This window comes from Syngnathoides biaculeatus, chromosome 4 (assembly GCF_019802595.1).
Source record: "Syngnathoides biaculeatus isolate LvHL_M chromosome 4, ASM1980259v1, whole genome shotgun sequence".
NCBI classification, from domain to species: Eukaryota; Metazoa; Chordata; class Actinopteri; order Syngnathiformes; family Syngnathidae; genus Syngnathoides; species Syngnathoides biaculeatus.
In genome coordinates, this window is record NC_084643.1 from 14,138,030 (window position 1) to 14,158,895 (window position 20,866).

The following is a 20,866-nucleotide window of genomic DNA, read 5'->3' on the forward strand; positions in this document are numbered from 1 at the left end:
TCACAAATTTATGACAGGCCGGATTAAATCATCCAACGGGCCGTGTCCAGCCTGCTGCCAGATGTTTAACATGCTTTTTTTAGACTGTCCAATAATAAGTTTTTGGGATGTGGGAGGAAACCGTAATGACCGGCGAAAACCCACGCAGGCACGGGGAGAACATGCAAACTCCACACAGGCGTGGCCGGGATGGAACCACAGATCTCAGAACTGTGAGGCCAGCGCTTTCCAGCTGCGCCACTATTCCGTCTCGTCTCCATAAAACTCTCCATAAAAGTGCATTAGCACAAATTAGCATTAGCTTGCTTGGCTGTGTAATGTTTTGATTGCTTGCGAGCCGTATCATATTAAAAATGTGTCAACATACCTCAAGCAAGTCATACACAAAGTCCTCTCCTGTCCTGAGCACCAGTGTCCACCAACTTGTTTTCCCCCCATTTTCTTCTGATAATACAGTTGGTGCGATGCACGAATGTTGTCATCCCACAGTATGGAATATATTTGGTCGCAAGCGAGTTGACAAGAAAAAGTTCAATGATCGTAAAAAACAGGCTGAGGTTGTATCGGAATACAAGATTTTATTGCAGTAGACTGACATCGTGGTAAGAAAACATAGTAGGAAAACCATCTCTGCAAGAAACCATCACTAAGGCCTGTGAGGTAGAGTGGACAGATGGAAGCGTGCCTGGAGTTTACCCAAAGACGCTTGAAGTACATTCCGATTAAGAGAGACAATATTCTATGTTCTGAGAATACAAAAATTGGCAAAAAAGGCTACTTCCACTGTGTGCTGTAGATATTTTTAAATCATTATTTTTCAAAAAATAAACAATTTCCCCAAAAATATTTGTGCGTGTCTGGGGGTGGTAATTATTTTTTAACATGAGAAATTGTGGAAAAAGTAAACTGTGAATACTTTACAGATACAGTGTAATCTGCTGAGATTAAGAGTGACATCCAAAAACAAATGACTTAATTTGTCTAATTTTTCTTGAATTAAAGAGGGAACCAAACTGATATTTTTATATTACGCCTCCATTTCAAATACCGAAATGAGAACAGTATTGTTTTTTATAAAACAAACTAGAATATAATGCAGGAAGTTACAGTAATATAATAGTGCTACCAAAATTTATGTTTTCAATATTTTTTGATAAAAATTGTGTTTGTATAATCAATGAAAATCAATGTCAAGGTTCACCAATCAGACATTCATTAAACTGGACAAAAAAGGAAGCAAAGACACCAGTTCAAGTCGAGAGAGGAGAGGAACTGTCTCGTACAATTCACCACTGGTTATCCTCTCCTCGGCACCTCTATTTATTTAGTTTTGAGACGCCCCTTATTTACATGGATGTTACAAAAAGGAGACGACAAGCAAAACAGTTTGAGACAAGGTGTAAATGTTTGTTCATGTGCGTGTGCATGTGTGGAAGATTGCTGATCACATGTGTGGTCATCATTTCTTGAACAGGCAGCAGTTCTAACAGTTCTGATGATTAGATGTTTTTGTTCTTGCTATCTACTGCTAGGAGGCTGCCACGTTATCTAGGGCAGAGCAAAGCATTTCTTTATTGTAAGCAAATGTATGATAATTATGATCACAATTATTCCTACAATCAAAATATAATGTAAAATGTCTTTATCAATCTGGTTTAACTGAAGGTTGTATCAAAACAGATCTGACATCACAGTAGTATTGTTTACTAAAACTCGGTTTTCAAAACTCATACATCTGTGTAAAGTTTTCATTTTCCCTGATGGCAAAGCTCCTGGGAAAAATACCGATATTCCCTGCACAGTGTCCTTCCAGCCATTCTTCGTTCACTATAATGAAAACAGAAAGAGAAACAAAATTAAAGGTGACAGTGATAGACTCTATCGTAATATTTAATTTTAACAACTTTCGAATGTCTTGTTTTTCTTTGTACAAAAGGAGGAGGTTACTTTTGGCTTGTCCCTTTCGGGGTCACCACAGCGTGTCATCTCAGATGAATGCACATATATGTTTGGCACAATTTTTACACCGGATGCCCTTCCTGACACAATCCTTCTCAGGGAGTGGAGGTCCCAGTGGGACACGAACCCAACCCACTTACAAAACCAGTGCTCTCACCACTGAGCTACGGGGCCTCCTTACTATGTATAAAAGCCATGTGTCATAATACTTCTTTCGATGAAATGTTGCAAGAACAATGCTGCATTATACCTTCACCCAGGATGTCAATGGTATCCCCTTCACTGAATTCTAAATCCTCAGGACCCTGAGCAGAATAATCATATAGTGCCACCATTTGGTATAGGATGGTATGGTTGCGCAGAGAATCTTCAGCCTGAAGTAGAAGAGTGCAGAGGCAGTTAAGATTCAGATTCCGGCATGTATAATTGTGCATTTTAAGTCATTGTTTGTGGCTGTTTATTTAATGTATGATGAAGGTAGTTTAGAAGCCAACTAGCATATCTCAGTACAGAGAAAAGCCATCACTTTGTGTGTGTGTGTGTGTGTGTGTGTGTGTGTGTGTGTGTGTGGTGTGTGTGTGTGTGTGTGTGTGTGTGTGTGTCAATTTTTCTTTGGCATTTTGTCATATGGAAAACCAATACATACTGTGGAAGAACAAAGAAATTGTTCTCCCTCTCAAGAAACAACAGGCTTGTCATAAGAGACACATAAAGTGGGCATGGAAAGAATGCAGATACCCTTAAAGATTTCATTGTTTGCTTTAATGTAGTCATATTGAAAGAGAAAAATTTAATTGTGGAAATATTTGCAGATGTATTAAAAGGGAAAAAATGAAACATCACACTGCCATAGGTATTCAGACCCTTTGCTCAGTATTTAGTAGAAGAACCCTGACAGACATAGTACATTGTATTCCCAAGCGCCAAAACAGATGTCAGAATGCAATACATCACTACATCTGCCTGTAATTTCTACACAGGCCAACAAATGGTACCGTGTGCACATGAGACTTCAAGACATGAACACGTTCTCAAAACAATTGGCTGAAATGGTTCAAAGTTCCACGAGGCTTCATCTCGCCACCACAACCAAATCAGAATAAGCTTTATTGGCCAAGTTTGTAAAAACACACAAGGAATATTTCTCTAGCTGTCGGTGCTGCCCTGATAGGACATTCAGAACAAAGAACAACAAAGTAACAAGAACAAAGAACAAGGCACATTTCTGTTTATAGGAAGTATTCCTTATAAGAGTCACAGATGTGCAAGTTGTAAAGTCTTTTTCATTTAGAACAGGTAGAAGAGGAGTGTGTCAACGTCCCTCATTGTTGAGCTTGTACAGAGTGTCTTTCCTGATTCGCGGTTTCTGTTGTAGTACAAAGAGAAGCCATCCCTTTGTGTGTGTATGTAGCAATTTTTTTTACATAGACTAGTGCAATGACAATTGTGCAAAGGGAGCAGTTTAAAGTGACGAATTGTGTGATAGTCTACAGTATATATTACTGATATTAATACAGTGGTGCCTTGGTTCTTGAACATAATCCGTTCCAGAAGGCTGGTTGAAAACCAAAACATTCGAAAACCGAAGCACGTTTTCCCATTGCAATGCATGGAAAATGAAAAAATGCGTTCCAAGCCTAAAAAATTTTATTTTTTTAAATCGATGTTTTTTAGCTTTTCCTGATAATAAACTGCATAGTAGAAATATATGTATTGTTTAAAAACTGTATATAATCAAATCATTTAAGAAATATATTTATTTTTGCTTAAAATGTATGCTTAAGGGTAGAAGATTATGCTAGGTTTGGAGTGCATTGCCGTATCTGTAGCGACTTGGCCCCCAGCCTTGTAAACCTTTGTTTTATTAAGAAAAGTAACCTTAAACAAGCAATAATGAGGGGGGAAAAATCAAGTTGTTTTTTATTTGCACAGAAAGTACGTAACGTAAAAATAAAAAACTTGCAACTCGAGGTAGGGTTAATGGAACAAAAGAAAAAAGCAATGCAAAACAACACTTTCTAATGTCGTCAGTGGGGGGACTCTCCCCTTTTTCACAAAGAACAAATCTAATGTTTGTTTCTGCCATCTTTTAAGCACTTTTCTGAAGTGGCTCATAATAGCATCATTAAAATTTTGCAACATTTAGCTTTATTCGGGTGATAAAGTTGTACAAAATTATGGATGTCGTTCCATTTAGCACAGATAGCTTTAATATCAGCACTTGAGACATTCTTCCTGCCTTCAGCCTCATCGGACAACATTTCCTCCCTTCCTCACCAACACTATCCCATGCTAACTGCTGCTTGTTCACGAAAATAAGAAGCAACTTTTCGACTTCCTCCAAGATTTGTGGCCTCTGCTTCGTCAACATGGTTGCTCCTTTAGCAACATCACTTGCTTTGAGGGCATCCTTGTGTTTCAGAATGATGCTGATTGTCGTTTTCGCCATGCCATACTTCTTCGATAACTCCGAAACACGCACACCAGATTCGTGTTCAGCTATGAAATCCTTCTTGAAGTCGACAGTTTTACGCACCACTTTCCTTCTTTCATCACCAGCAGTTCCACTTGCCTTCTTTGGAGCCATGATCAGGAGTTAATGTTGCTCAATTTGAAGAAAAAAGTCACTACAGTACTGGGAAACGTCCGCGAGCAGAGGAATGCGCAAGTCAATTGGTTGCGCCGGCACGTGCGTTACGTCTTTTACGTTTTTTTCGGGGGTGCATTCGAAAGCACAATAACAAATCGTCATGGGTCAGCTGGTTGGGGTGTTGGAATACCGATTTTTGTTCGAAAAACCAAAGCAAAAAAATCTCTAAATTTTCGTTCGAAAACCAATTTGTACAAAAAACCAAGACGTTTGAAAACTGAGTTACAACTGTACTACTATTAATACTAATACACTCACATCCTGATCAGCAGGATGTGTGTGTTGCAACAATTGCACAAGGCAGAAAATCGTAGGTTTGCTGATCAAGAATGTAATGACTTACTTGTCAGAGGGGGGAAAAATGTTCGAATGCCTGCTAGTTTTGACTTACATTGATCTGAAAGCGCTTTCCCGACAAAAGGAGCTGGAAGAGCTAGTGGCCAGGATGTCGAGGGTCCGAAAGGATCCTGCCCGCTCTGGACCTAGTTCGCGGAATGTGTGTCCCAACTACATGCGGATCATACTCCTCCCTGGTAAGGTCGATTTAGGGGTGCTGGAGAGGAGAGGTCCATCACGAAGTCGACTCTCTCAGCAGCAATGTGGCTTTCGTCCTGGCCGTGGAACATTGGACCAGCTCTACATCCTCGGTAGGATCCTTGAGGGTGCATGGGAGTTTGCCCAACCAGTCTTCATGTGTTTTGTGGACTTGGAAAAGGCGTTTGACCGTGTTACTTGGGGAGTCTTGTGGAGTGTTCCCCGGGAGTATGGGGTACCGAATCCCGTGATATGGGCTGTTCGGTCCCTGTACAACCGGTGTCACAGTTCTGTCTGCATTCCTGCCAATCAGTCGGATTCGCTTCTGGTAAGAGTTGGATTCCGCCGAGGCTGCCCTTTTTGTCACCGACTTTCTCCATAGCTTTTATGGACAGAATATCTAGGTGCAGAGGGTGTCTGATTTGGTAGTCACAGCATTGCATCTCTGATATTTGCAGATGATGTGGTTATTTTGGCTTCATCAAGCCGTAATCTCCAACTTTCACTAGAGCTGTTCACAGCCAAGTGTGAAGCGGCTGGAATGAGAATCAGCACCTCCAAATCAGAGACCATGTTCTCCTCATTCAGAAAAGGGTGGTGTGCCATCTCCAGGTATGGGTTGAGATCCTGTATCTTGGAGTCTTGTTCCAGAATGAGGGAAGAATGGAGTTAGAGATCAACAGGCTGATTGGTGCAGCATTTGCCGTGATGCAGACGTTGTATCGGTCCGTTGTGGTAAAGAGGGAGCTAAGTCGAAAGGCAAAACTCTCAATTTACCAGTTGAGCTGCATTCCTACCTTCACAACAAGGTTCTGGAAACAAGTGGTCAAAATGAGTTCCTCCACAGGGTGTCCGGACTCTCTCTTTGAGATCGGATTAGAAGTTTGGTCATCCGGGAGGGGCTCAGTGTTGAGCCGGTACTCCTCCTCATTGAGAGGAGTGTTAGGGTTCCTTGTCGATAAATCACTAAATGGTTTAGGTCCTTCATACAAGAAAGAAATGTTCATGGAATACCAACACAGTAGGGCTCTGAGATCGAACGACTCAGGTCAAATAGCGGAGTGGAGTGTCCAAAGCAAACATGGTGAAGCAGCACTGAGTTATAATCCAGAAAGGCAGATGTTTAGCAACAAAGTGTCTGCGTTGATAAAGTAGTTTCTGATTTTTTTCAGTGTTGTCAGTGACGTGCCAAGCCCACTGCCCTGTGCGCAGCTGCCTCTGGCAGCACCTCCTCACCTGCGCTTGATTGGCAAAAATTATGCCATATATTTAAGCCTTGTGTGTTCTGTTACTTGTTGCCAGGTCGTTGTATGAGACAGTGTGAGTATAGCATGACTTATGGCAAACACCATAGGTCGCAGTTCGACAATCAACTTTGTAGTTGTCTCATCGGACTTGGGACCACAAATCTTGGACACTTTAGTGAAGGGATGCACGGCGCTGTCATCTGATTGCCACCTGGTGGAGTGTTGGCACCGATGATGGTAGAAGATACCAGTCCGACATGGCAGGCCCAAAAGTATTGTAAGGGTTTGCCCGGCACGTCTGCCAAAATTCCCTGTCAGAATGTGTTTCAACTCCCAGCTCCGACAAAACTTTGCTCATGTTCCAGTGGAGGATAGCGACATTGAGTCCCAATGGACTATGTTCCGCAACTCCATTGCTGAGGTGGCTGACCGGAGCTGTGACTGTAATGTGCCTGTCGTGGCGGCAATCCCCAAACACATTGGTGGACACCAATCGTGAGGGATGCTGTCAAGCTGAACAAGGAGTCATTTCGGACATATTTGGCCTGTGGGACTCCTCAGGCAGTTGATGGATACCAATTGGCCAAGCAGAATGCAGCTTCAATGGTCAGGGAAAAAAACTCAGGTATAGGAGGAGTTCTTCCAGTAAATTCTGGTCCACCGTCCGGCGTCTCAGGAGGGGGAATGTGTGTACCATCAACACTCTTATTTATTTATTATTTTAAAGGAAGAGCTAGCGAAGAATGTCTTGGAGGGGAAAAGAGTATCAGAAATGAAATGGAGGGTGTTATGTATCATGTGATTGGCAGCTATACCCCACAGGTAGGATGTAACTTAGAGGTGAAAGAGAAATTCTGGAAGGAACAAGATGAAGTGGTTCTGGGCATCCCAGACACAGAGAGTTGTGATTGGTGTACATTGTAATTGACATGTTGGTGAAAGAAAAAGAGGCAACCAAGAACTGATGGGTAAGTACGGAATCCAAGAAAGTAACTTTGAGGGAAAGATGGTGGTGGACTTTGCAAAAAGGATGGAAATGGTAGTTAGTGAACACTTTTTTCCAGAAGAGGCAGGAACATAGAGTGACAGCAGAGGTAGAAGCACGCAGGTGGATTATATTTTCAGCAGACAATGTCATCTGAGAGAGGTCACTGACTGTAAAGTAGTGGTAGGGAGAGTGTAGCTCGACAGCATAGGATGGTGGTGGGTAGGATAATTAAGAAGACACAGGGAGAGCAGAGAATCATGTGGTGGAACCGGAGAAAGGAATAATCTTTTGCGGCCTATCAGAAAGAGGTTGTCATGATCCTGACGCTCCAGCACGAGCTGTGCGGGTGCCCGCGTGGGTGCCCACGTGGGTGCTCTGATTGAGGCGCACAAATGCGTCTCATGCGGGCTGAGTAGTCTGTGGATTTATATCACCCCGATGACGACTGGGTGCCCGCCAGTTCGTTGAGCTTCATGTCCCGTTCCAGCACTCTCGTATCCCTGATCGTCAACCTATGTGTACCGACCTTCGCCTGTTCTCCGACCAACCTTGTAAGCCTGACTCCTTCATTACTTCTGCCTGCTTTGATTGTTCTCCTGTGTCTCGTGCCTGCCCACTCACCTGCTCTCTTCGCCCGACGTCCCAACTACCGCTGCTGCACCAGACTGCCTGCTCGATCCCCGACCTCGGCATATAATAAACGTTTCTCCTTGAACTACCTTGCATCGTCCGAGTCCTGCATTTGGGTCCTACCCCCGTTCCGATGGGTCGTGACAGAACGACCTGGCCAAAATAGGACCCAGCGGGAGACCATCTGCCGGAGGACCAAGCCTGTCCAATCCGGGTAGGCTCCCTGACGTCCTACGCTTCCGTGTCATACGACCCGCCAGCGAGCTATGAATACGTCCCGACCAGGACCCGTCCGGCTCGTCATATTCTTCTGGACTCTGACTTTTCGGAATATGAGGAGGACCATGATTTGTATGACCGGCTGCCTGAGTACGACTCCGATGACTTTGATTTTGAATCTCTTTGCCCGGCTTTTCATCCCAGTCTGTTTGCTCCACCTCCCCGCATTCCCAGCACCCGAACGTCTTCGCCCGGTGGATACAATACACCAATCCGTTTGAGGGAATCCGCTTGGCCATCTACCCGGGACCTCCGCATGGCGGCCAGAGGAGACGCCCCGGCCGGGCGCTCCCTGGTATCTCCCGCTGCGCAGCAACGAAGACACCCTCCTCCCACTCCTCGCCGGCAACGGTGAGACCGGCAGACCCGCAGCTGGTGGCGAAGCTTCCAGCCCAGAGGGAGGAGGAGCCACCAAATCACGAGGCGTTCTGCCGCGAAATGCGGGCGGAGATAGAGTGGCAGAGCGCCGAATTGGTGGCTCTCACGGCCCAGGTCCGGCAAGGATTGGCGAACCAGCCGAGCTACGCTGACGTCGCAACGGCGACGGACTCGCTGCTGACGCATGTTCACGTCGCAGTTAGAACTGACCCGCTCCCGAGAGATGCCCACGTGTCAGTTTTGACTGACTCTCTGCCTACTCTCGTTTACGTCGCCGTTGAAACAGACCCGCCCCCTCGCCAAGCGCACGCTGCAGTGGGAACGGACTCACCACCTTGCCAAGTGCACGTCGCAGTGGGAACGGACTCGCCACCTCGCCAAGCGCACGTAGCTGTGGAAACTGACCCGCTTCCTTGCCATTCGCACGTCGAGGTTTTTTGCTGTTCTGAGCGGAGCCCACGCGGCAGTTGGAACTGACCCGCTCCCGAGACACGCCCACGTGTCAGTTTCGACTGACTCTCTGCCGACCCTCGTTCACGTTGCCCTGGAAACGGATTCGCCACCGCGCCACGCCCACGTTGCTGTTTCAACGAATGCACTGCAAGCTCACGTGGCAGTGGGGACCGACCCGATGCCGCCTCACGTTGCTGTCCAGGAGGCGACGTCTCCACAGCCGCTTCCCGTCCGTGCCCTGGAGTACCAGTGGCGACCGGTCCGCAGTCGCTCCCCGTTCTTGCTCTGTCGGCGACCGGTCCGCGGTCGTCCCCTCTTCCTGCTCCGACGGCGACGGGCACCTCCATATGTTCCCGTCCAGGAGGTGGCGATGGTGCCACCACCTTCTCACGTTCCTGTCCAGGAGGAGGTGGCGGTGAGGGTCTCGCCACCTTCTCACCTTGCTGTCTAGGAGGAGGTGGGAATGGCGATGGTGTCACCGCCTTCTCACGTTGCTGTCCAGGAGGAGGTGGGGATGGCGATGGTGTCGCCGCCTTCTCATGTTGCCATCCATGTGGGGGCGATGGCACCGCGGCCTCCTCACGTTCCTGTCCAGGAGGAGGTGCAGTTGGTGATGCTGCCTCCGCCTTCTCACATTCCTGTCCAGGAGGTGGCAACGGTTCCCCAGCCACCTCACGTTGCTGTCGAGGAGGGGGCGATGGCACCGCGGCCTCCTCACGTTCCTGTCCAGGAGGAGGTGCAGTTGGTGATGCTGCCTCCGCCTTCTCACGTTCCTGTCCAGGAGGTGGCAACGGTTCCCCAGCCGCCTCACGTTGCCGTCCAGGAGGGGGCAATGGCACCGTGGCCTCCTCACGTTCCCGTCCAGGAGGAGGTGGAGTTGGTGATGCTGCCTCCGCCTTCTCACGTTCCTGTCCAGGAGGTGGCGACTGTTCCCCAGCCTCCTCACGTTCCTGTCCAGGAGTACCAGCGGCGACCGGTCCGCGGCCGTTCCATGCCCGTGTCTCGACGGCGACTAGAGCTGGGGAGTTCTGATGAGCCACCCCGGACCTGGAGAGACTTCGGGATGGCTGTGATGGTAATGGTGGCGGTCATGGCTCTGGTCCTTCTCTCCATCACCCTCGTCGCTCCTGAGGGCTCCCAGCCGCTTCAGGACCTGGCCTCATTGGTGACCAATCCACGGCCTCCTACTGACCAAGGCTCGGTGGCGACCAATCCCTGGTCGTCTTGCAACCACGGCGTGGGAGGTTCTCGTCCGGAGCAGTGGCCTGCCTCGTTCTGGTTCCTGCTTTGCCATTTGGTTCCTCACAGAGGTCGTCTGCCCGAATCGCCCCGTGGGGACCCTGGTGCTTGACGTCCGGGTCGTCCTCCTGACCTGTCCACCCGGACGACTCGCGTTTGGTGGCCTGGATGGCCACCAGACTGGGGTTCAGGGGGGGGCGTGCCCTCTTCCGAACCCCCTTCCGCCCACCCCTGCCTGTGTTAATTATTGTCTGTTTTTTCGTTTAGGCACGTCTGGGAGCCGTGCCTTTGAGGGGAGGTACTGTCATGATCCTGCCGCTCCAGCACGAGCTGTGCGGGCGCCCGCGTGGGTGCCCGCGCGGGTGCGCTGATTGAGGCGCACACCTGCGTCTCATGCGGGCTGAGTAGTCTGTGGATTTATATCACCCCGATGACGACTGGGTGCCCGCCAGTTCGTTGAGCTTCATGTCCCGTTCCAGCACTCTCGTATCCCTGATCGTCAACCTGTGTGTACCGACCTTCGCCTGTTCTACGACCAACCTTGTAAGCCTGACTCCTTCGTTACTTCTGCCTGCTTTGATTGTTCTCCTGCGTACCGACTTCTGCCTGCCCACTCACCTGCAAATGGATGAATGAAGAAAATGAAAAAGAAGGAAGAGTAGAAGAGGGAAGTGTGAAGAACCAGGAAGTAGCAATGATCAGTAGGGGGGAAGTTAGAAAGGCCCTGAAGAGGATGAAAAATGAAAAGGCAGTTGGCCCTGATGCAATCCCTGTGGTGGTATGGAAACAATTTGGAGAGGTGGCTTTGGAGTTTTTGACCAATTTATTCAACAGCACACTAGCGGGTGAGAAGATGCCAGAGGAATGGAGGAAAACTGTGCTAGTTCCTATTTTTAAGAACAAAGGCGATGTGCAGAGCTGTGGGAACATAAGAGGAATAAAGTTGATGAACCACACAATGAAGTTATTGGAAAGAGTGGTGGAGGCTAGACTCGGGACAGAAGTAACTGTCTGCGAGCAACATTATGGTTTCATGCCTAGAAAGAGTACCACAGATGCATTATTTGCCTTGAGGATGCTAGTGGAAAAGTACAGAGAAGGTCAAAAGGAGCTACATTGTGTCATTGTGGATCTTGAGAAAGCCAATGACAGACAACCAAGAGAGGAACTGTGGTACTGCATGCGTAAATCTGGTGTGTCGAAGAAATACGTTAGAATAATGCGGAACATGTATGAGGGCAGCACAACAGTGCTGAGGTGTGCTGCAGGTTTGACAGAAGAATTTAAGGTGGAGGTGGGACTGCATCAGGGATCAGCTCTGAGCCCCTTCCTGTTTGCTGTGGCAATGGATAGACTGAGAGATGAGTTTAGACTGGAATCCTCCTGGGTCACGATGTTCGCAGATTTCCAGTGAATACTGGGAGCAGTTGGAAGAACAATTAGAAAGATGGAGGTATGCACTGGAAAGGAGAGGAATGAAGATTAGCCAAAGTAAAACAGAATATATCTGGGTGAAGGAGAGAGGTGCAGGGGCAAGAGTGAGGCTCCAGGGAGAAGAGATAGTGATGGTGGATTACTTCAAATACTTGGGGTAAACAATCCAGAGCAACGGTGAGTGTCATAAGGAAGTGAAGAAACGGTTCGAAGAAGGTTGGAACAGCTGGCGGGTGTCTGGTGTGTTGTGTGACAGAAGAGTCTCTATTGGATCCAGGGCAAAGTTTATAAAACAATGGGGAGGCGGCTATGATGTACGAGTCAGAGACGGTGGCGCTGAAGGGACAAATGTACGTAGAGCGAAAGTTGGATGTTTTGGAAACAGGGTTCCAGAAAGCAGACTTTGATGGTTTGGACATGTCCAGAAGTGAGAGAGGGTGCTGAGGATGGAGCTGCGTGAGGGGAGTGGGTGTTTGAGAGGAAGATGCAGGAGATAGGTTTCGATGGAAAAGGATGACTCACTGTGCTGGTCCTAATGGGACAAGCAGAACGGAAAAGTTTGACCGTGTCCCTTGGGGAGTCCTGTGGGTGATGCTTTGGGAGTAAGGGGTACGTAACCCTCTGATACAAGCTGTTCAGTCTTTGTACGACCGATGTCAGAATTTGTTCCACATTGCCGCAGTAGGTTGGACTCGTTTAAGGTAAGGGTTGCACTCTGCCAAGGCTACCCTTTGTCACCAATTCTTTCCATAACTTTTACACAAGGGGGAAACCCCGGGGTGACCCAGGACATGCTGGTCTGGGAACACCTCAAGATCTCCCCCCGAAAGATTTGGATAAAGTGGCTGGGGAAGTCTGGGTGACCCTGCTAAAACTATTTCCCCCATCACCTGACCTCATACAAGTGGTAGAAAAAGGATGGAAGTACTGTATCTATCTATTGTGGGTGTGATGTAAACAAAAAGAAAGATGCTTTTGGGAAAAAATAAGTTACGTTCTCACCTGGCACCACAGAGTTGTTCTGCCACCCTCTGAGACCTCTTGTATGGTCCTCCCTGGCTCTAATTCCCATTCAAGAGGGACCAGTAGCCGAGAACCATGCTTCTTATGTCTAATGAGAGAGCAGGAAAGAACAGATTTTGAGGGAGTGGGTGTGTCAAGAAAATGAGAATAAAATATCTCTAAATATTTTAAAATTGATTATTTTGTGTGGAATGGGGAGGGGCAGAAGAAGGACTTTGACTTTTTCAAGAAACTTTTTGAGTACAACTTTTGATAAAACTCAAATATGCATTTTGTAAAATCAACAGTAATCTTGCTCATCTACAGAGCACATAATATTTCAGATCGGCAACATCTCCACAAAATCCATCCATTTTCTTTTGCCGCTTATCCCCACGAGGGTCACAGACAGTGCTGGAGCCTATTCCAGCTGTCAATGGGCAGGAGGCAGGGTACACCCTGAACTGGTTGCCAGCCAATCGCAGGGCACATGGAGACAGACCACAGTCATACTCATAATCACACTTAGGGGCAATTTAGAGTGTCCAATTAATGCTGCATGTTTTTGGGATATGGGAGGAAACAGGAGTGCGCAGAAAAAACCCACGCATGTGCGGGAAGGACATGCAAACCACAGACAGGCAGGGCCGGGATTGAACCCTAGACCTCAGAACTGTGTGGCCAACGCTTTCCCGCTGCGCCACCGTGCCGCCCTCCACAAAATCATCCAGTTTATCGATAATTTTATAAAAAGTGTGCTTCACACTTGGACAGGCTGTCAGCAAGCCTCTCTGACCTGTGAAGCTGATCAGCCCAACCACCTCCTAGCATTTTATTATTCCTGCTTTTCCATATAGGCAATTTTGCAATAACTTATTCATTCATTTGGACAAGCCAGTTAAATACTCGTAGAACATAATCTGGTCAGATGAGACCAAAAATGAACTGTTTGGATGCCACAATGCATTTCAAGTTTAGAGGATGTTGAATGTTATTGCACATCATCCTAAAAACACCATACCGACAGTGAAGTTCAGAGGTTGGAACATGATGATAATCTTCACATTATTGAAGGAAGGATGAATGGGCAAATGTGTATAGACATTCTTGACAAAAATCTGCTCCAATCTACAAGGATGATGAAAATGAAATGAGTGGACATTTCAGCAAGTACTGGCAAAGAAACTATCAATTGGTTCCAAAGGGGGGGAAAAAATTAAGCTGCTAGAATGGCCCAGCCGATCACCTGAGATGAAGCAAATCGAAAACTCATGAAAAAACCTGAAACTCAAGGTCTATTAAAAGAAGCCCACATATTCTTCGAGATTTGAGGACTGCTTGTGTGGAGAAATGGGCCAAAATTACACCATGCATGCAACTAGTTTCTCCATATGGAGGCGTCTTCAAGCTGTCGTTGCAAAAATTTTGTACAAAATATTAAATGTAAACAAATTGCCATGTTCAATACTCTTTCGCTGTCATTTTACATTATCATACAAGTTAATTTCCAAGCTTATCAGATGTGCTTGTTTTGTATATATGGATTTCATGAGTTGTTCCCAACATCTATGAAAATTTCATGTCAATGAATGGGTTTCCAATTACGCTATCTTGTCTGTCACCAACACCCTTAGACCAATCAGATTTCTGCCAAACCGTTACCATTTGGGATATGCTGGACTCGACGTGGTCCGATTAAATCCCCATTCATTGGCATTCTTCTTCCCTCAGCTTGAGTGGACGGCCTGCTCTAGGAAGGGTTCTGGTCATCTCAAACGTGTTCCGTTTTAGGATTATGGAGGTCACTGTGCTCTTAGAAACCTTTAGTGCAGCACAATTGTTTTTTGTAACCTCGGCCAGATCTGTGCCTTGTCACACTTCTGTTTCTGAGCTCTTTAGACAATTTCTTTGACCTCATGATTCTCATTTGCTCTGACATGCCCTGTGAGGTGTAATGTCTCATGTAGACAACTGTGTGGGTGTCCTAATCAAGTCCAATCAGTATAATCAAACACACCTGGACTTCAATGAAGGTGGAGAACCATCTCAAGGATGATCAGAAGAAATGGACAGCACCTGAGTTAAATATATGAGTGTAACAGCAAAGGGTCTGAATACTTATTGCTGTGTGATATTTCAGTTTTTCACATTTAATAAATCTGCAACAATTGTCATGACCCATCGGTACGGAGGAGGACCCAAATGCAGGACTCCGGAGACGCAGAGCCAGTTTGGGAAAAGTGTTTATTCGTTCCAAGGTTGGGGATCAGGCAGACAGTCAAGAAGAGCAATGGTAACTAAGACGTCAGCCGTAGAGAGCAGGTCCGCGGGCAAGCAGGGGTCGGTACACGGGAGATCGATCAGCGATAGCAGGAGTATCAAAGACGTCAAGCTTACGGGGTTGATTAGGAAACAGGCGGAGGTCGGTACACCAGGATTCACGATCAGGAATGCGGGAGTGCGGGAACGAGACATGAGTGGCAATGATCTGGCAAAGGCAGACCGTCCACTGGGTCCAATATATACAGGTTAATCTCTGCCGATGAGGCGCAGGTGTGCACCTCCTAATCAGTACAGCTGTAGGGCTGGACCCGCAAGACCATGACAACAATTCAATTTTTTTAGTCAATATGGGATGCTGTCTGTACATTAATGAGGAAAAAAATAAAAATTATTTTTGCAAATGGCTGCAATACAACAAAGTAAAAAAATTAAGGGGGTCTGAATACTTTCCGTATGTGTATATATGCATCTACCTATGTTTGTCTCAATCTACCTCACACTTCTCTTAACACACACTACAAAAGAAGAAGAAGTAGATGGACAATTTTTATCCCACAGCATGTAAATTCACTGGCTTATTGATATTCTCAGACATTCATCTTAAAAGACAAAACACAGTTTGCATAAATGCTGTAAATGTTTAAACTAAATGAATTGTTTCAAATAACTTGTTGTTTTATTCAATTCAAAGGGACAGACAGAGAAGTTACCTGAGCCGTAAAGAAGATGGTGGCTGATCCAAATGTTGAGCAATTTCTTCCTTTAGTTCATTGTGCGACATATTTGAGGGAACTGACAGTGCCACAGTGTATGTGTAGTGAACCTTTACAACCAAAGAATCTGTTTCTGCTTCTGCTTCTTGGACTGAGTTGTCATCCTGGAAATAAGAAAGTAATAAAAAAAGAACACGTCAACCAAAAAAAACTACACAATAAAAACTGTTGTTGCAAAATTACTTGCAGTAGATAACATTTATATAATGTTTATATTTCATGTATATAACATTATAATGTATTCTTTTATGGTTCCATAAGTCAGTTACACTTCCACTGTAACTTTGCAAAGACCGCTATGCAGTGTGTGCCTGAACAGCAGGCTATTGTTATGTCCATAGGACAGCTGCACTGCTGCACTAGCTATTGTGTACTCATTGAAAACTACTGGATTGAAGGTCGTCTTCATCTGTGTTTTTGACGACACTGATTCGGAGTGTGCTTATTGAGCCATCGTCTCATGAATTCTCAAAACAGTGAAATAAATCATTGGGTGATACTTGTCACACAGGTTAAGTGGGAACTGTATTATAATAGAGACTAACCGTGTTTGAATAAATTAACAAGCAATTTCTAAGTATCGGGAGATATGAATGAAAAAATATTCACAATGTCTAAACCATCCATCCATCCATTATTTACCGCTTTTCCGGGTCGGGTCGCAGGGGAAATAGCTTCAGCAGGGCCACCCAGACTTCCCTTTCCCCAGACACTTCTTCCAGCTCTTCCGGAGGGATCCCGAGGCGTTCCCTAGCCAGCCGACAGACATAGTCTCTCCAGCATGTCCTGGGGGGTCCTCAGGGTCTCTTTCCGGTGGGACATGCCCGGAACACCTCACCAGGGAGGCGTCCAGTAGGCATCTGAATCAGATGCCCCAGCCCATCTGGCTCCTCTCAATGAGGAGGAGTAGCAGCTCGACACTGAGCCCCTCCCGGATGACCGAGCTTCTCACCCTATCTTCTAAGGGAGACCCCGGACACCCTGTGGAGGAAACTCATTCTCATCCCGGCCGCTTCACACTCAGCTGCGAATCGCTCCAGTGAGAGCTGGAGATCACGGCTTGATGAAGCCAACAAAACAACATCATCTGCAAAGAGCAGAGATGCGATGCTGAGGTGACCAAACCGGACACCCTCTACGCCTCGGCTGTGCCTAGAAATTATGTCCATAAAAATTATGAACAAAATCGGTGACAGAACTCTTTATTCACTTATCAGTACAAGTCTTTAATCATCTGATGCCAAATTTTCTCTGCTCATTCCCTGTGTCTGGCCAATCTGTACAAGTACCTTTTTCCTTCCTTTATGTGTAACCTTTGGACACCTCATTGTACACTTTGTTATTGCCCCTTCCCCAGTTAGTTCTATTGTGATCCCATTTCATGTCATCTTGCCCAAACTCTTTTTCTGTCCAGTTTCCTGGATCTCCTTGTCTAATTGAACTTTACTAGCCAAGAGGATTTGCCAAGCACATTCCTCATTCTCTACTACAATTACAGCTTCTGTATCAATCTAATCATTTGCAAGTTCCCCTTACCAACATATAGTGTGCAGGCACCAGGGCGCCACAAAGGACCATATGAGTATTCATGATTGTCTTCTCAAAATAGTTTAGCAGTAATTTCCTTGGAATGTTGTAGAAGTGACCATCTGAGAATCCATGTATCCAAACCACTTATTCTCACTAGGGTCATGGGCATGCTGGATCCTATCCCTGCTATCTTCATACAAGAGGAAGGGTACACCCTGAACTGAGCGCCAGCCAATTGCAGTCATTTGAAAATGTGTAAACTCATTTGTGTTTTGTCCCTTAGTAAATCATTTTTGAAAATTGTGAGGAATCCTGAACATAATTAGTGTCTTTACATAGATGAAAATAATTATTCATCCAACACTATTCTGGAACACTTATCCACGCTAGGGTCACAATTGCGCTGGGAGCCTAAGCTAGATGACTGGGCGAGAGGTGGGTTTGACCCTGGCTTGGTCACTGACTATAAAATAATTGTTAATACTATCAAAACTTGGACAAAAATGTCATCCATTTGTGTATAAAACTTAAATTGATGATTAACATTTGTTTTGAATTAAATTTTTTGAATGTGTTATGAGGCGGCACGGTGGCGCAGCTGGAAAGCATTGGCCTCACAGTTTTGAGGACCCGGGTTCAATCCTGGGCCTCCCTGTGTGGACTTTGCATCTTCTCCCCGTGCCTGTGTGGGTTTTCTCCGGGCACTCTGGTTTCCTCCCACATTCCAAAAACATGCAACATTAATTGGATATTCTAAATTGCCCGTAGGTGTGATTGTGAGTGCGACTGTTGTCTGTCACCATGTCCCCTGCGATTGGTTGGCAACTAGTTCGGGATGTACACCGCCTCCTTCCCTTTGAGAGCTAGGAGAGGCTCCAGCACTCCCCGAGACCCTCGTGAGGACAAGTGGTGAAGAAAATGGTTGGATGGAAAATTTGGCATTTTAGGCTGCAGACCCGTGCTCTAACCAGACGTGTCACCCCGCCACCCATAAAACATCCGCCCATCCATTTTCTTAGCCGCTTATCCTCACAAAGGTTGTGGGAGTGCTGGAATGTGGGAGGAAACTAGAGTGCCCGGAGAAAACCCACGCAGGCACGGGGAGAACATGGAGGTCCGGGATTGAACCCGGGACCTCAGAACTGTGAGGCCAACAGTTTACCTGCTGCCCCACCATGCCGCCATGCCAAAAAATTTAAAATGTAATTTCAAAGGAGCCATGCATTATTAAAAAAAAAAATACGAGTGTATTTGCACGTTTATGTAGGAGCAACACTTTAAATAACATTTTAATGATGTTACTAACCGAAAGTACTTCTTACCAATAATCTGACTTCTGGTGCAGCACGGTTTTGCTGATGGCTTTGTTGTCTGGTTCATATGTCGTCAGATTAAGCTTCATGCAGACATTGAGACTTCCATCCGTTAATCGCAAACGTAATTCAATTTGATTTGCCATCATGATTGTATGATGGTGAAGTTTATGCTGACAAAGGCATGACTGTTATTCGTTTGATTCTCTGCAACATTAAGCAGGAATATTTTGGCATACTCCCCCATCTGTGAATGGCTGTGCTGTCTTGCCGAAAACTGTAGAAATCTTCATCTTTTTTTCTTCATCATTTCCACAATTAGTTGCTGCATTGGACCCTTCTGCGCCTGCGCACATCGACTCTCACAGCTCTGCGAGCGATATGCAACCATCAAAAGAGCCAGATATGGCACGCGAGCCATAGGTTCCATCCCCTGGGTTAAGGTGTTGGCCTCACACCTTTGACAACTGGGATTTAAATCCCAGCCCTGCCTGTGTGGAAATTGCATGTTCTTGCGGTGCATGCATGGGTTTTCTTCAGTCACTCTGGTCTCCTCCCACATCACTTCTTCTTGTTTGCCTTTCAGCTTTTCCCGTTAGGGGTTGCCACAGCGTGTCATCCTAGATGAACGCATATTTGTTTGGCACAAAAACATGAATTAATTAGAGACTCAAAATTTCCCTTCAGTGTGATTGTGAGAATGCTTGTTTGTCTCTGTGCCCTACGATTGGCTGGAAAACAGTTCAGGGTGTTCCCCGCCTCCTGCCCAAAGTTAGCTGGGATGGGCACCAGCACTCCCGCAAAACCTTGTGAAGATGAGCGGCAACTGTCACCAATGACCTGACCTGGGACAGGCACTAAAATTACACTGGCCTCCACTGGCTAGTATGCGGCTCTTCAAAAATGATTTAACTTACCTTTTTGCTGCCTGAATTGGCTGTATACTTGGGAGGTTCTGGGGATGGCAGCTGTGAATGGGTGGCAGACGAGTAAGATGGGGGTGGCACGTCCGAAGATAACTGTCCCCCTGCAAAATGTAATATATATACAGTGTGAAGAAACACTAATCTGATAATAAATGGGCAATTTAGAGTGGATAGTTACACTGAAATATAAATTACAATTTTGTCAAACATTTTAAAAGAGCACGACTGTGTCTGTAAACAGTGGATTTCAAGATTACATATTTTGAAGGTTAATTAAATTTGGCTTTGCAAATAAATGCAGTTACCAATTATGTCTTGAGTCATGTGTAGGAATGTGAGTGAGCTGTGTGTGCCCCTACACTATCATGATTTTCAAAAAGAACACAACAAAAGTGTTAGCACGAGATTTCAGTTTACCCCAAGCAGGAGCTGCTGAACTTGACAATATTTGTGGACGAACAGGTGGCTTTAGTGCTGGAGGGAGGGGAATCCCAGTAGGAAGGGTCTGAAAGATGAATAAAGCAAAGTGATGATAAAACCTCCTCTCTTCATCCTATCAAAAAAATATACAATAACTATGATATCAATCAAGTGACCTCTGACCCCTGTTGACTTTGAGTAGGTTATTTTTTTGTGTGTTTTTTTCTCCCTTGATCATGGGACTGGTCAATACTGTACAAGGAAATGTCACAGTACAGTACTTGAACTGTATCATAATGTTTTCAAGAGTTAATAAATTTACCAGACTCAATGATTGTGGCACCTACCGGTGATGGCAGCACATTTCCTCCCTTTCATGGTATAGGTGTTTTAAAGTACTGGCTGAATAAACATAATTAGGTGCTGGTTGGTTACAACTGTATACTGTATTTACTCCCTCTCCCAATCGAAATGTCTGTGTTATAGCTATAGAACATAGGTAGCAACTTAGAGGCTGTTTAAGTCCACTATTATTAGTTACTAGGCTCACTTTTCCAGCTTGCACTTTGGGTACATTGTGTTTTGCTCACCGCTGTGAGCTAATGCTTAAGGGCATCTGTTGAAGTGCATTTCGGATTCTGGTTGGTTAGGAGGGATTTCATTCATTCATTTATTTTCTGGACCGCTAATAATCACTTGGGTCACTTGCGTCCTGGAGCCTATCACAACTATCTTATCCTAGCGAGAGGCGGGCTACAAACGTCAGTCTCTTGAGAGTGCTTCCTTCATTTGCTACCGAGACACGAGGGGAAAATACCCTTCAGACGC

At 45.8% G+C, this 20,866-nt stretch overlaps 1 protein-coding gene across 1 annotated transcript in view; it reads right to left on the reverse strand.

Moving 5' to 3' along the window:
- Positions 1 to 571: 571 nt before the first annotated feature.
- Positions 572 to 20,866, reverse strand: part of noxa1 (NADPH oxidase activator 1) — a 58,316-nt gene continuing 38,021 nt past the window's right edge. Inside the window, exons 11-16 of the mRNA XM_061816489.1 lie at positions 20,036 to 20,123; positions 19,610 to 19,719; positions 15,787 to 15,953; positions 12,794 to 12,902; positions 2,210 to 2,333; positions 572 to 1,827 (exon numbers count right to left, since the gene is read on the reverse strand). Coding sequence (XP_061672473.1) covers positions 1,721 to 1,827; positions 2,210 to 2,333; positions 12,794 to 12,902; positions 15,787 to 15,953; positions 19,610 to 19,719; positions 20,036 to 20,123 — 705 coding nt within the window. The 3' untranslated portion in view covers positions 572 to 1,720. The remainder of the gene's footprint in view (positions 1,828 to 2,209; positions 2,334 to 12,793; positions 12,903 to 15,786; positions 15,954 to 19,609; positions 19,720 to 20,035; positions 20,124 to 20,866) is intronic.